Raw genomic sequence first — 14,228 nt, forward strand, 5'->3', positions numbered from 1 at the left:
TACGTCATCCTCTTATCTACTCGAGCACTTCCACCAACGCCTGCACGCATCCACGAAGCGTGATACCATTTAGGGAGTCTCATAGCCATTCAAAAATCTTCTCCAATATGGACGTCGAACTGTACGTGTATGACCTTTCTCGGGTAAGTGGCTGGAGCAGATGTACATGCGCGATCGTTCACGGCGCTTTGTAGAGGTGTTCAGAGCTGACGGCATCTAGGGTCTTGCGCGAAGCATGTCGCAGCAGTTCTTGGGCATTCAGGTAAGCCGTATATATTCCGATACTCGGTACATGCGCTGACACATGCTTCCGAACAGATTGATGCCGTATATCACACCTCAATCGTACTCGATGGCATAGAATACTACTACGGATCAGGCGTTCAGACATGTCGGGCGGGCACCACCCACCATGGCCGACCGATGGAATCAATTAAGCTGGGGCAGACTGCGCTTCCAATGGAGGTCATATTAGAGTACCTCGAGTCTCTGAAGGAAATATACACGGCCGAGGTATGGTCCCGTTTAGCGCTTTTGCGCAGGCTATGCTGACCGTCAACCCAGTCATACGATCTTTTCGCGCACAACTGCAACAACTTCTCGAACGACTTCGCCATGTTCCTTGTCGGCAAAGGAATACCAGACCACATCACTTCCCTCCCGCAGACCGTCCTGAACACGCCGTTCGGACAGATGCTCAAACCGCAAATCGACGCCGCTATGCGACCCATCGGCCAAGCGCCCACACCGCAGCCGGTACAACCGCAAGCCCATACGAAAGCGTCGAGCGCAAGTACATCCAACGGGGTCTCTTCTGGGGGCAGCGCCTTGGAAATGAACACGGGCAGGGTCAACAACATAACATCACTGAAGGATGTAGACCGCCTTCTCGATCTCGCAAAAGACCGTTGCGCCATCATCTTCTTTACGAGCTCCACATGCGCGCCATGTAAGCTAGTGTACCAACCGTACGACGACCTTGCCGCCGAGACTGGCACCAAGTGTGTCTTCATCAAAATCGACTTCAGCCACGCCGATCGCTCCATCAACGCCCGCTATCCCGACGTTCGCGCGACCCCAACATTCATAACATATCTCAGAGGCAAAAAGCGGGACGAGTGGAGTGGAGCTGATTCCAGGCAGCTGCGGAATAACGTGGAGATGCTGGTCAACGCCGCGTTCCCAGCGCACCCACATCTCGAGAAGAGCACGCCCATGCTGTTGCGGCAAAGTCAAAGGCCTGTCAAGTTCACCAAGGTGCCGCCACTGGAGAAGCTTGTCGCAAAGATGGGCGATGCAGGGAAAGAGCCAGCTGTCTCGTCAGTGGTATCCTTCATACAGACTCGCGAACAATCTGGGGCCATAGAAGCACCTCTAGGGGATCTGCCGCAGTTCGCCAGCTTCCTGAGAAACAGCACCTCAGTACTCCCACCAGAGCTTCTGTTCACGGCCCTAGATCTGCTCAGGGTTGCCCTGACCGACGCCCGCGTGGCTGGCTTCTTTGCGGAAGAGCACAAGGGAGCAACTGGCACACCGGCCACTATACACCATCTGCTGGACCACGTCGACAAGCTCGGCGACTCCGCGCCCTACCCTCTGAGACTTACGACACTGCATCTCGCATGCAATCTATTCTCATCGCCACTCTTCATACCACACCTCCTCTCTCCGCCGCTCTCCTCAACGCTCATCTCCGTTCTAACAACCGCTCTCCTCGACGAGAAGCATCCCGCACTCAAAGCCTCGGCTCTCAGCCTAGCCATGAACATCGCGTCTTCGAACCACCAAATACGCATGAAGAAGCACAGCGCAAACCCGTCAGCCTCCTTGTCTTCCGAGACCGAGTTACCCGAGGCGGAGCAAGGCGAGCTTCTGGCGTCGCTACTGGAAAACATTGGCACCGAAGAGCAGTGGAGCGAGAACCAGAAAATGGGTGTCATATGTGTTGGTTGGTTGGTGTATGCCGCTGATATGCAGGGCGAGCTGAGAGACACTTGGAAGGTAATGGATGCTGCGGGCACGATAGAAAAGGTTCGAGCGAAGGCTGGTGAGGATAGCTTGATGGTAAAGGAAGTGAAGGCTCTGCTAGACGCATGAACTTTGTAAAGTACAAGCAGCTTTTTTTATTGACTTTGCCCACCAGGTGCCACGCAAACTATGGAACATTAACGTGTTTCGTTCTATGGTGCTGACCGTTCAGGCGAATGTACATGAACATGGCAATTCTGTTCTTTCTAGGTCTCATGTGTTGGCCTGCTTAATATCTATTCGCGGATATGATGTGCGTACATTGGATGCTGAGCGTGAGATCGATATGCGATAACCGCAACTCGTTAGCACATAGTTCAAAGGGACCCTGGGAGAAGACATCCGCTCCCATACTTTGCTACGGGGAGTAAATACAACGCCACAGTTCCTGGATGTGCTAGTCCGGGGCTTGAGAGACGCCCAACAATAGTTGCACTGCCACGGTACCCACGCGATGCAAACTTCCATCCAGTGGGGTCTGAGATCTGCGCAACGCTTACGAAGTCCAAGAGCTGTGAGCGCCTAGAATGTATGGCGATATTTCATCTTGTAAGGACATAGCCCCATCGCAGGATATGCCAAGGAGGGAGTGGCGGCTCTGTCTGGAATTTGGCCTGCTCGTAAGAGTTCCAACGAGACACCCAATCATTATCATCCCATCCGCGATGATCTTGGCCCAGCTTCTTGGCGCTGTACGGGGTACCAAGGCTGAAGTTGCATCGAATAGGCGCATCCTTTTTTGAAAGGGTATGGACGACGTCTGGAAAGCACTCCGTGATGTACCCGGTTTGAAGCCGCCGCTCTGACCACGAGTGATGAGGAAGCGTGCCTTTGGTGTAAGCAATATCTAGGGCTACTTGCCAGGCAGCATCTCGTTGTACCACTTGAAAGGTACGTGAAGCTTGTTCTAGATTGGGTGCGCCGTTGAATATGAGGGTATGCGATCCCTCCGGCATTCCAAGGTCTTGCAGCGCTTGCGCTTCCGTCATCCAAGAACCTATGGCATCACTGATTGTCGCAGAGATCAAGCGATCATCTCTCATAGTGTTCGCATCGTCGCCATCTTGACTTCTTCTAATGTAGTCGTACATTGCTCTGGTTGATACAGGAAATGCGTTTCTCCACAGGTCGACGACACGCTCAAAGCAGAGTTCCTTGTGTGCCTGGCAAAAGGGGATCAGGCCTCGTCCATGACATTGTGGATACGCCACAGATGGACGGTCCTCAAGTAGAATGACTTTGCGTATCATTTCGCGGGTCGTTGCAGGAATCGATTGTAGGAAGCGGAGAGCTGCATGTACTGCAGAAAAGCAGTAGCGGGTACAGGACCAAACATCCGGCCGCTCAGGCTCAACATTCACGATGGCCGCGAGTCGTTCCATTTCGAAGTTATCGGGGACTGACCAGGGTTCTACGCAAGCATTTCTTAACCCGGGTACCTTGCATCCTTTACGCCTTGTATTAGATTCATGAGTTGCCTCTAATACCTGGAGGAACCTAGGATGCTTTGAGAGTAAAGTTAAGATGAGCTGCATGAAGTCTTCCCACACAGAACGGGCTTCACCGCCAGTAAAGTCCCAATTGCGTAGCGCGTTGATACTTTCTCCAGGCTCCCACTCGTCAAAGATCTGTTCGAATTGTGGAAAAGCTTGACTAGCTTCCTGTGCCATGTCTTCTGTAAGCAGAAGTGGTATCAAATGCCGTATCAACCCTCTTTTCGCGAGTGAGATGCTTTCCACGGTGCTATGAAAGACGCCCGCATCTTTATTTGTTGACTCCGAGAAATACGTAGAGAATGTGATTGTATTGTAGCTAAAGGGAAGGCCACGAAGCTCGGAAGCAATTTGTCGACAGGACGCGGTAAGGGCGATAGAGACAGGGCGACCATTGGCGTCTCGGAGTTTGTTCGATGCATAGTCGTATGTGTAACCGCCTTCGATGCGAATGTAATGCTCATAAATGAGATCCCGCAGCTCGCGTGGGAGACGGAGTATGGCGGGCCGTTCGATTGAGTTGGGCGGTTGTACACTATCATTGTGGCTGGGCAAGGCTGCACCTTCCGTAGAGGGCATTTCGGTCGCTTGTCTTGGCTCAATCATCGAGCACAAGAAGTCGCATCCACTGCAGATGCGTTATGAATGCCGGGAGGACTGTCGCGATGTTATATCGAGCGCCGATGTTATGCGGGGTGCTGCGACAGCTTTTGGATGTCAATGGCCACGTAATAGTCCGGCGAATTGCTGTCTCGCAAGACCGTGTCGGGTAAGCGCGAACGCGACAATGAGGTACCCACGATCGGGTGGTGACGAGGTGAAGTTCCCAGCGGGAACCCGCCGCGGCTTTTAGCAACCCATACCTAGCGTCATCGCGCACAAGCTTTTGACGGCTTACCTCGGTACATCACGATTTTATGAAAGCTCCCACAGCGCTGTCGAATGCTCGCGCATCAACGAGTGATGAAGATTCACTCTTTTCGATGCATATCCTAGAAAAAATCGATGTGTACGACCGACGGCACATGGCCTCTTGCTCGGTAGCTGACCATCTCAGTACTATCTCGATGCAGCCGCCATGCCGGATCCGGTATAGTTCACTCGCGGACCTATAGATGGCATACCTCTTCCAGAGTTGAGGTGATGACTCCTATTTCGCGGACATCACAGGCGCAAGAACTACCCAGTGGCAATGTTTCGTATTGCCAACATTGCACGGTCTTCAAGCGAGCTTGTGAACGGGCGTTTACTTCTTGCCAGGCACCTCACTCGTTGTCGATCTGTTTCATTCACAATTTCTCCCGCTTCTTCTTGATATATAAGCCCGAACTAGTCTTGGGTCTTCCACTTTAACTCTCAACATACTCTCAACACCATGTCTGCAGATCTGCAGTGTGCCTCTTGCCTCCTTTCTCAGGAGGGCGAACATGAGAAGCGTCGGAGCGTGGCCAACATCATATACCTGGGATGGGATGAGGCCTGGGACAAGCGCTATGCGCCTCGAAGTTGCTCAGTGCAAGATGGGTCCCTTGAAGAGCGCAGACTTTTGCAAGTATGTTCTAGTACCACCCCTATCTTCAGAGTACAAGTCTAATGACGCAGGCTTTCGACTACATGAGACTTCCCACCGAACTGCGATTCACGGTGCTCGAGGCTTTGATCGGACCAGCTATCTGGCCACGAGCAAAAGTTGAGTGCCGCAATTGCTATGCCGACGACAACAACAGCGAGCCATGCTACGCGCTGCTGACATCATAAGGAGAGCGTAGTACCATTGACGACGAAACCATCATTTATGACTCAGAAGACGAGGAACTTCCCGCGCTCATGAATGTGAGCGACATTGAAAAGTTCGAGACGTGCGTTCACGTCAAACCCCCGGAGAACGAGCCTCGAGGACTAGCAAGTCTTGCCTTTCAAACCGCTGGCTGGCCCAAGACTATTGGCATTGATATATCCTACGAAGTCACCAAACCCACGTATGGTTGCCGCAAGCCGCATCGGCTGGGACCTGATGCGTTTTCGCACGATGGGATGTCAAGGAAAAATGCATCTTGGATGAGGAGCCTGCTTCTAGTCAGCCAGCAGTTCAGCTTCGAATTCCAGAAGATGCTCTGGGAGTCCACCGTCAAGCGCTACACCCGCCTCCACACTATGGGCGCATCGATCCCACTACTTCAGTCGGTGAAATCCACGACTGGCTTCAATACCCTCAGTCGGTTCGCACTCAGCATGAGCAACAGCCAGTTTTTCCGTCTTTTGGGTTTCCGAAGCAGTTGGAAGCGCGGATTCAAACCTTGCACTTCGTCTAGGGAAGTTACCCTCGATATCCTCACCAGCCTGAATCTTGACCACTTGCATTTTGACTTCCAGATCCCCAAAAGTCCGTTCAGCGACGAAACTTTTATGATCAACGACCCGTGGCGCCATGTTCACGATGTGTTTCGCAAGACAGCTTCCTGTCAGAGGAAGTTCGTTGATTTGTTCTTCGTGTTGGCGTTCGATCGCCTGAGGAATGTACCAAAGGTGACCTTCTCTGGTTACTTCAAGGAGAGCAATTTGAAAACATGGGAAGATATCTTGGCGGTATCGCGGAGGACTCTCGATTACGATATGGCTTCGAAGGTATCAGCGATCATGTCGATGGCTGCTGAAAAATTGTAAGTTCATCGCCCGTAAAGGTTATGTATATGCTGACTTGACGCTAGTCCTCTTAGATGCGATTGTCGTATTCAATGCCACCACTCAGTGCCGGTGGAAGTTGAAGGCTTGGGATACACTGATGGGCTGGAAAGTTTATTCGAAGTGTTATGAGTATGTTCTTGAACAGAGTCTCTTGCAAACATGTTGTATTCTGAGAGTCGTTGAACACTAGGGTTTTGAAACTATCATGCAAAGCTAGGGACATAAAAATGTTGAGAACCCAGGGATTACGAACGCACGATTATCGCTCCTTTCCATATCGTGATTCCACACCGTATTTCGATTTCTCGAACCGCTATTACACTATCACATACTGCCATCGCAGCTCATGCCACGGAGGTAGCGGAGCCACAGTCTGATACTCGCGACTTCTGCTCCACGATTCTGTCCAGTCGCTCAGGTTCCATCCATGACGTTTTTCCATTATCTTCCTAGCATCGTGTGGCTGATCAGGATCGAAATTGCAGCGTATTAGTGGACTGCCGATGGAAAGCGAACGAATGATGTCTGGGAGACCCTCGTACATGTATCCGGTCTGGATTCTTCGGTCAAGCCATGTTGGCAACGGTAGAGAGCCAATGTTGTAAGCAAGATCAAGTGCGTCCTGAAAAGCCATGTCTTCTTGGACCACCCGGAAGAGCTTGGTAGTGTGAGCAGGGGTGGGTTCACCATCAAGAACAAGTGTGAAGCATTCCTCCGGCATCCCAAGCGAAGGCAGAATGGATGCTTCTATGGCCCATTTACCCACTTCACGGGTGATGTCTTTAGCAGCTAATCGATCAATGCTCATTATCGAGCTATCCATCTCATCTTGGCTGGCGTAGCAGTAGTCGGCTTTCTGCAGGAGCGGAACGGAAAAGACACTCTTCCAGAGACTGGCGAAGCGATGTATGCGTATTTGTGGGCATTGCTGACATATCGGGATGAAACCGCGCGCATGGCATTCTGGGAATCCTACAGTTTCGCGCGTTTCTAAGAGTTTGACCTGTCGAACAGCCGCAAGATCGGAAGGCGACAATGCTTGAAGGAACCGAAGAGCCAGAGAAGCAGCGGAATAAGTGTACTTTGTTCGTGACTTGTAGTGCGGAAGCTTGGGCTCAGCGTGGGCTGCAGCAGCTAGCTTGTCGCGTTCAGCTCTGCTGAGAATCTGCCAGGGCTTCGGATCTGCCTTGGCCAGTTCGAGTAACTGTTGCCCATCGGCTGGAATCCAGGGCTGAGGCCAAAGGGCGGTGGGTCGGGGCCTAGCTACGCTTTCTTCCAGTAGTGTCGCATTGAGCTCGGGGCTTTTCGAGATCTGACGAAACACGTCGTGAACGCAATCGCGCCATAACGAAGGAGCTTCACCACAGTACACCCCTCGCATGGTCAGTGCCTTGAGATCAGGCAAGGAGTGTCGACTCCATCCGTTAATGACTGGCGAAAACCATGGGTGGACATCCGCTACCGCTCTTGCCATCTCAGAGGTGAACAGTTGTGGAGCAAACATCTTCATTACTTCTCTCTTGCGACGTTCAATCTTGGTGTTGATGGCATGATGCATTCCTGCGTCTTCTCGCGAAGCCTCTGAAAAGCATGTCTCAAACGTGATGGTATTCAGCTTCAATGCCATGCCATGGAGCTCCGATGCGAGCTGTCGACAGACAAGGCGTAGCGACAAATTTATCGGCGAGCCATCTGCATGCGCAAGTCTGTTTGTTTCTGGTTTGTAGATGTATCCACCGTCCACGCGAACATACTCCTCGTAAATGAGGTCGCGGAGTTCGCGAGGTAGGCGGAGAAGAGTAGGCAGCGGGATAGCGGTAGGGTCAGCGGTAGTCGTGTTCACAGAGCGAACACCCGGGCATTCGACAGGTGTGTTTTGTGCCATTGTAGAGCTTGGCTGGGGTCGGTGACGTGGAAGGGTGCGACTGAGCAGATGTACGTACTGTGCCAATTGTGAGCGAGTAATGTCTGTGTTATAAGTTCACAGTTACCGCGAAGACACGAAATATGTGGCATTGTTGCCTGGTCGGTAGCGCAGCGTCAGTCAACCACGGTACGATGCGAAGCACCGGCGAGGTGGCCTTTGCAGCAGGTGCCGCATCGTGCATTATGATCTGTACACAAGAAAGCGAGTACGGCCAAAAGGTGTTCAAGTCTGATGTAGCCCTCGGCCAGTATTACGAAGTTTGGGAAAGAAGTGTGAGTGCATCATATCTTCGGCTGGGTAACCGCTCGGAGGCCTGTGGTAACAATGCAGACACAGGCAATCGACGGCTTTTGGATACTTTCCCGATCTGGGTAGCATGCCAAGCAACGCACAACACCAACGTCCAGTCACGTCAACCTAGGGAAAAACTGAACAGACCTGCAGCCTACATTAACAGAGAAACACGCAAAGCAGGTAACTTAATGTCGATGTAGGCTCTAGGCCTGTTCAGTTTTCCCCTTGTATAAGGTGCAGTCTGAACCCGAGTTCCAACCAGGTCTCGCGGGTCAGTGTCTAGATGCATCACATTTAACATTATTTCAATCACTACCTCATGATCGTAGTGCACTCCCACACCAATACTGCAAGCATGGCAGGGACGAATCTACAAGAGTTCAAAATGATTCTTCAATTACTAAATGTTTTCACAATTCCAACAAGCGCACAAAAGATCGCTCATTCCACCTTCATCCATCCAAGCGTGATGTTCATCAAGAGAACATATTCACCCTAACCTTCTTCGCACTCGACTGATCCTCATACTGCAAAATGTTAGCATCAACATCCTCGTCGCCTTTCGTGTCAAGAAATCTTACCTGCAAAAACCCGGTAACATCCACCAAAACGGTCCAGCAATCCACCAAATCCACAATATCCTGCTGCAGCTCCTCGCCCATCCCCACACCCACATTGACACTCCTCTTGAAAATGCTAACCATACTATGTCTATTATCCTTCAAGAACTCTCGCGCCTGGAACACCGTTTGATCGTTCTGCCTCCCCCTCGCAATGACCGCAGCGTTGATAACACGCAACACAGCAAGCATGAGCTCGTAGTACTTGCGCAGCGCATTGGGGTCGTCAAATTCGAGACCGATATCTGGGTCCACTGAGAAGAGCTGCGAGTCGCGGATGGCAGGGAAGAGACCGGCGTTGAGGACGTGGGCGGCACCGAGCCGGGACTGGCACACGCGCAGGAGGAGGGCGAGACTGGCGTCGTAGTAGGAGAGTAGGACGGGGACTAGAGGTGCGGCGGCGGCGGAGAGTTCTTCGGGGATGTGCTTGATATTGTCGACGAGAACGCCGACGAAGTTGAGGGAGACGAAGCTGTCGAGAATGTATTTTGAGGATTGACGTGTTGCGGCGGAGACGAAGGCGTTGAGGAGGAGGAGCGCGGAGACCTTGCAGGTGCCTTGGCCGCTGTAGGCGTCGTCGCAGATTACTTCGAGCATGTTGGTGCCGCAGTTCTTGATGGCGCTGAGGGTGTGGCGGCCGAGAAGGGAGTTGGGCGTTGCTTTGTTGAAAGTACCGTGGATGTAGCGGAAGCAGATCTGGTAGCAGTACTCTCGTAGCTCGGCGGTGGATACGGGGCTGTATATGCCGATGAGCGCCGCGCGGAACAGTTGGGAGAGGCGGTCGTTCGCGAAGTCTCCTGTCTTGTCAAATGCAGTTGACTCAAAGTCGACCTTTTGAATAAGAGCCTCTGCTAGGCTGGCAAGTTGGAGAGCGGTGAAGATATCGGAGGAATACGACTGCTCAAGCTTGGGCAAAATAACTTGCAGTGTCTGCATGATAAACGAACTGCGCGCGCCGTTCTCGAAGTCGCAGCTGTGTACCGCAACCATGACGACTTGGACCCACGACTGCAGAATGTCCTTGTGATAGCGGAGAAGTTGTGTGCGACGGTTCCAGTCCACGAATATAGCCATGAGCAGTTCCGCCTGTTCAACAAGTTGCTCTTCTTGCTCCTGATCAGTCAGTATGCCCTCTTTCCGCCAGTACTTCATCTTGAGACGGATGACTTGTTCCAAGAGTGGTAAAGAATAGAGAGTGCTACCCTCTTTTTCCTCCTGACATGAGGTCAGATTGACACCTTCGAAGAACTTGTGTTGATCTGGCAGAGCGCGCTCAGGGTAGGTCAGCTCGATGAAGTCAAATAGATCGAAGATGTTCGGGTTTGGCATTGCGTCCTCGCCAGGCCGGATCGTGGTACCGAGAAGGACAGATTGGATCCTAGACTTCATAGTCGGCATGCTCTCTTTCACTGTCAAGCGCAGCTCTCTCGACTCATAGTCGAGGAAAGCAGCACGTCTTTGAAGGAAGCTCTGGAGGGCGAGTGCTGGTGGTCCTGAAAAGAATGGAGAGTAATCGTTAGGCGTGACCTCGAGCCCTTGCGCAAGTGACATTCCGTCCCAGGGTATATCAAGGGTAATGGGAGTTAGTTGGGGGGCCTCCACAAAGAGCAGCTCGTTGTCACGGAGCTCTTCCATCACAAGCGCGCTCGTCAGCGGTGACCGCCAGAGCTTCTGCAAAACATCCCAGCATCGGGTCTTAAGAGCAGACCGCCAAGCTATGAACTGTTCGCCGTCATTGTCAGGATACTGAACCCCAAGAAGGAGTATGCTGTGGAACAAGGCTTGTCCGTTTGACCAGAGGCTGTTCTCTCCAACGCGGACAGTGTTGGGTCCACATGAGAAGCCGAGAAGGATATGCGCTATGGTCGGCCGGAGGGACACGGCAGCTAGACAGCTGTTCAAGAAGTCCAAAACGCGCAGCTTGACAACATATCCTGAAGCATCCTCGCCAGCTTCGAGCTCTTCGGCGCTGAAACGCATTAGGCCTGAGAGGGACCGGCCGATGCGCTCGGCTTCATTGTCTTTCTCTAGTATGCCAACAATCTTGCTTCGCCCTGATCGTTGTCCGAAGCCCGCAGGCGAGACTGCAAGTTTCCGCGAAGACGCCATCTTCTCTAGCAATTGAAGAGAGGCAATTGTCAAAGCTTCGTGGCCGGTACCACAATAGAGTCCCAGGTCTACGATAACCTGCAGGTTGTTCAAAATCGCATCCTCGAAAGATGCAAGCGACAGGTTCGACACGGGAGAATGCTGGAACGACGTTTGTTGCTTGAGAACTGGCTTGACGATATCCAGGTATGTCGCCTGGAGCTTCATCACAAGATCCATCACCTCGATGCTAAGCATCAGGGATTGGATCAATGGAGAGTCGGATGGAGCAGCGTCGACCTCGGTCACGTCGTGGTGCGATGCAACAAAAAGAGCTTTCAACACCTTGTCGTTGAAGAGCCACTCCATGACGCGTGCAAATGGGTGAAGCGCAACGTACACAGCAAGTGATGTGGGGTCAATGACCGAATCAACAGGTATGCTAGACTTGTTCGCGAACACGACGAGATTCTCATTGAAGGTGGAAAGACATGTGACCATGAAGCGCAAGCATGTCCATTGCATGACGCTACGTTGTAGCGGATCAAGCACGTCCAGGGAACGTTCTGCAAACACCTGCTGCATGACGAAGTCAATGTAGCTTTCGATACCCGGCATCCTGCGCGACGATCCCAGGCCTTCAGGGAACGGTAGACTGTCGTTCAAGCCTTCGTTCTCCGGATATGGCTCTACGAGCGAGTGAAGGAAACGAACTAGGGCGATGGACTCGTCGTACCCGTCGGCGAGCGTTGGCCACAAGTCATCTCTGGGTGTAGCACCCAAGGCGTTGTTTTGTCTGGATCCAGTATAGAAGCCATTGACCGTCCACTCATCCAAGAGACTCCACATGGCATCTGCACGAGTGAAGTCCTTGCCCACAAGTAGAGCCGACAGAGCGTCGTAGGCGGCTGCTCGAAGCCCGCTTTCAACTTTGTCGGTGCATAGACCAAAGCAGATGCCAGCAAAGGAATACTCTTTGAGATCCAGGATCCACATCCGCGCAGAAGAACTTTGTCGGCAAATGTGTGCAATGAGTCTTAGGTAGCTTTCCAGCATAGTTGCGCTCTCTGGTTCCACGATCTGGTCGATTGGGTTCATGGTCTGAGCGTAGACGCCGCTTTGGATAGGCTTCTTCGGCTCGTGTATGTCGTTCTCGAACTCGCGCAGCTCATTGAAGATCGTGGTGTAGCTGAGCGAACTCGTCCGTCGGATCTTTCCTGAAGCAGATGCTCCTTCTTCAAGCAGGAAGCGATGCGCCGCTTCGGCATTTGCCTCTCCAGAACCAATGGCCCGTAACATCTCGCAAAACATAGCTATCCGGGGAGTGGGTTGGCGCTTGGCTGCCCATTGCAGGAATCCGTAGAGATTGCTCTCTTTGTCGCTCCAGAAGTCTTCCGCTGCGTCTGGGAACCCGTCGAAAGCATATGCGACAATGACCATGAACCGTTCGAGATGTAGTGGGTACTCTCCAGTTGAGCGTTGGAAGTGAAGTTGTAATTGTCGTCGCTGGTCGTCCTCCTCGGCTTTTAGTTTGCGTAGAGTGTCTGGCATGTGAGTAATGAACGAGTCCACGAAGGTCTGTAATTGCTCCATGAGAAGCTCCTTGAAGAAGTCCTCAGGCTGCGGCGAGTCTCTGCTCAGGACTGCGGTGTCCTGCAACAGCGTAGATAACATGCTGGTCTTCTGAGGGTCATACCAGCGCGTGGGGCGCACATCCTGACTGACCGATAGCATGAAATGGAATGCGCCGTCGCCGAGTGCTTTCAGGAAGATTTCAGATCGGGTGTTGGCCTCCTCCTCAAAGTTGATGCCCTGCAAAGCAGCGTCTTGGGTGTTGGGGTCCATGTACCGCCCACTGTACTCCGCCAACCACCACGTCAATGTCGCCGAATGCAGATTCCTCAGCGCCCAGTTGTCGTTTTCCCTTCCGGCCATGAGCGAGTCGTGAAGGGCGCGCGCTTCCCTCAGCATGACGTTGTTGCCCTCGGATGCGACCCAAGATGTGAGGCGCAGGAGTATCGGGACGTAGTGGATGGTAATGAGGTCGTGTCGATCGAGGGATTTGGCGCGGGTGAGTAAAGCCCTGTAGTTGTCGAGATTGACGTATCCGGGCTTGATCATGTGCGTGCATATCGCGGCTAAGTTCTCGTGCTGTCGTGTGAGACTCTGGCGCTGGTAATCCATAATCTCGACAAAGCCGGGGAGGGGCACCTGTCCAACAACCTGGGTGCTCTGGACGCGCTCGGCGACGGACTGCAGCCACCTCTCGACCGCCTCCATGCTAGTCAAGCACTTGGTCCAAAAGCCGTATGCGTTGGACAGATTGGTTGTGCCATGTACTCCGACTATCATTTGGGCAGCCTCCTGCAGAACAGGCAGGCCCTCCACTTCCGAGTCGCCATTGTCCAGCGCAGTCTTCATCAGAATGCGCACGCAGAGCAGAACATATTCGCGGCGTCGGTGGAAGCGGATCACGGCGGTCTGGAGCTGGGGTCGGTCGAGCTCCTGGGCTTCGCTCTCGGCGCCCAGAAAGAGGGCGGCGGCGTCGAGCTCGTCGAGATTGAGGGCGTCGGCGAGTTCGAGGGCCTTCTGCTTGAAGTCCTCGTTGACCTCATACTCGTTGTCGTCGATCTTGATCTTGCCTGGCGCTGTTAGCACCTTCCTCGTCTACACCTCTGTTTATGTAATACCAGAGCTTAGCGCCTGCCTGCTCGCATCGTTCTTCGGCTTCTTGTCCAATAGCGTCTTCAGCTCTTCCAGATGCGCCTCTAGGTTCAGCAGCAGTCGCTCCAGGACTGGCAGCTGCAGGTCGATGTGCGCGCACAAGTCGCGGTGTAGGCCCTGGAGGGCGGCGAGGCTGTCTTCTTCAGCCATGGGAGATTCGTAAGGTCGTCGTGCGCATTATGCGCCGGGGGAGTGGCGGCGGGCGGGCTGTCGTGTTCCGTGTGTTTGGGTGTTGTTTTCTCAACAATGGAGCGAGAGCTTGCTTGCTTGACTTTCGCAGAACGCGAAGGCGCACGGACGTAAACCCTGCGACGCGCTTTCCCGTCACGACTCACCTCCGCCATAACTCCGCATCCGTAGGACCTGCAC

At 52.9% G+C, this 14,228-nt stretch overlaps 4 protein-coding genes across 4 annotated transcripts; 2 read left to right on the top strand and 2 right to left on the bottom strand.

The window, feature by feature from the left end:
- Nucleotides 1-107: 107 nt before the first annotated feature.
- Nucleotides 108-2,097, top strand: J4E79_009550 (uncharacterized protein; the record flags this gene model as incomplete). Its single annotated transcript, XM_049358395.1, has 4 exons — nt 108-143; nt 221-262; nt 319-513; nt 565-2,097. 4 exons carry the CDS (start codon nt 108-110, stop codon nt 2,095-2,097), a joined length of 1,806 nt encoding a protein of 601 aa, XP_049207250.1.
- A 2,799-nt stretch (nt 2,098-4,896) lies between these two features.
- Nucleotides 4,897-6,185, top strand: J4E79_009551 (uncharacterized protein; the record flags this gene model as incomplete). The annotated part of the gene is made up of 2 exons (XM_049358396.1): nt 4,897-5,073; nt 5,286-6,185. 2 exons carry the CDS (start codon nt 4,897-4,899, stop codon nt 6,183-6,185), a joined length of 1,077 nt encoding a protein of 358 aa, XP_049207251.1.
- A 337-nt stretch (nt 6,186-6,522) lies between these two features.
- On the bottom strand, nt 6,523-8,091 carry J4E79_009552 (uncharacterized protein; the record flags this gene model as incomplete). Its single annotated transcript, XM_049358397.1, has 1 exon — nt 6,523-8,091. One exon carries the CDS (start codon nt 8,089-8,091, stop codon nt 6,523-6,525), a length of 1,569 nt encoding a protein of 522 aa, XP_049207252.1.
- Nucleotides 8,092-8,903: 812 nt separating this feature from the next.
- Nucleotides 8,904-14,009, bottom strand: J4E79_009553 (uncharacterized protein; the record flags this gene model as incomplete). Its single annotated transcript, XM_049358398.1, has 3 exons — nt 8,904-8,954; nt 9,009-13,777; nt 13,826-14,009. The coding sequence occupies 3 exons, from the start codon at nt 14,007-14,009 to the stop codon at nt 8,904-8,906; spliced, it is 5,004 nt and encodes a 1,667-aa protein (XP_049207253.1).
- Nucleotides 14,010-14,228: the final 219 nt, after the last annotated feature.

This window comes from Alternaria viburni (genome assembly GCF_023758015.1).
Source record: "Alternaria viburni strain BMP 2772 chromosome Unknown scaffold_25, whole genome shotgun sequence".
NCBI classification, from domain to species: Eukaryota; Fungi; Ascomycota; class Dothideomycetes; order Pleosporales; family Pleosporaceae; genus Alternaria; species Alternaria viburni.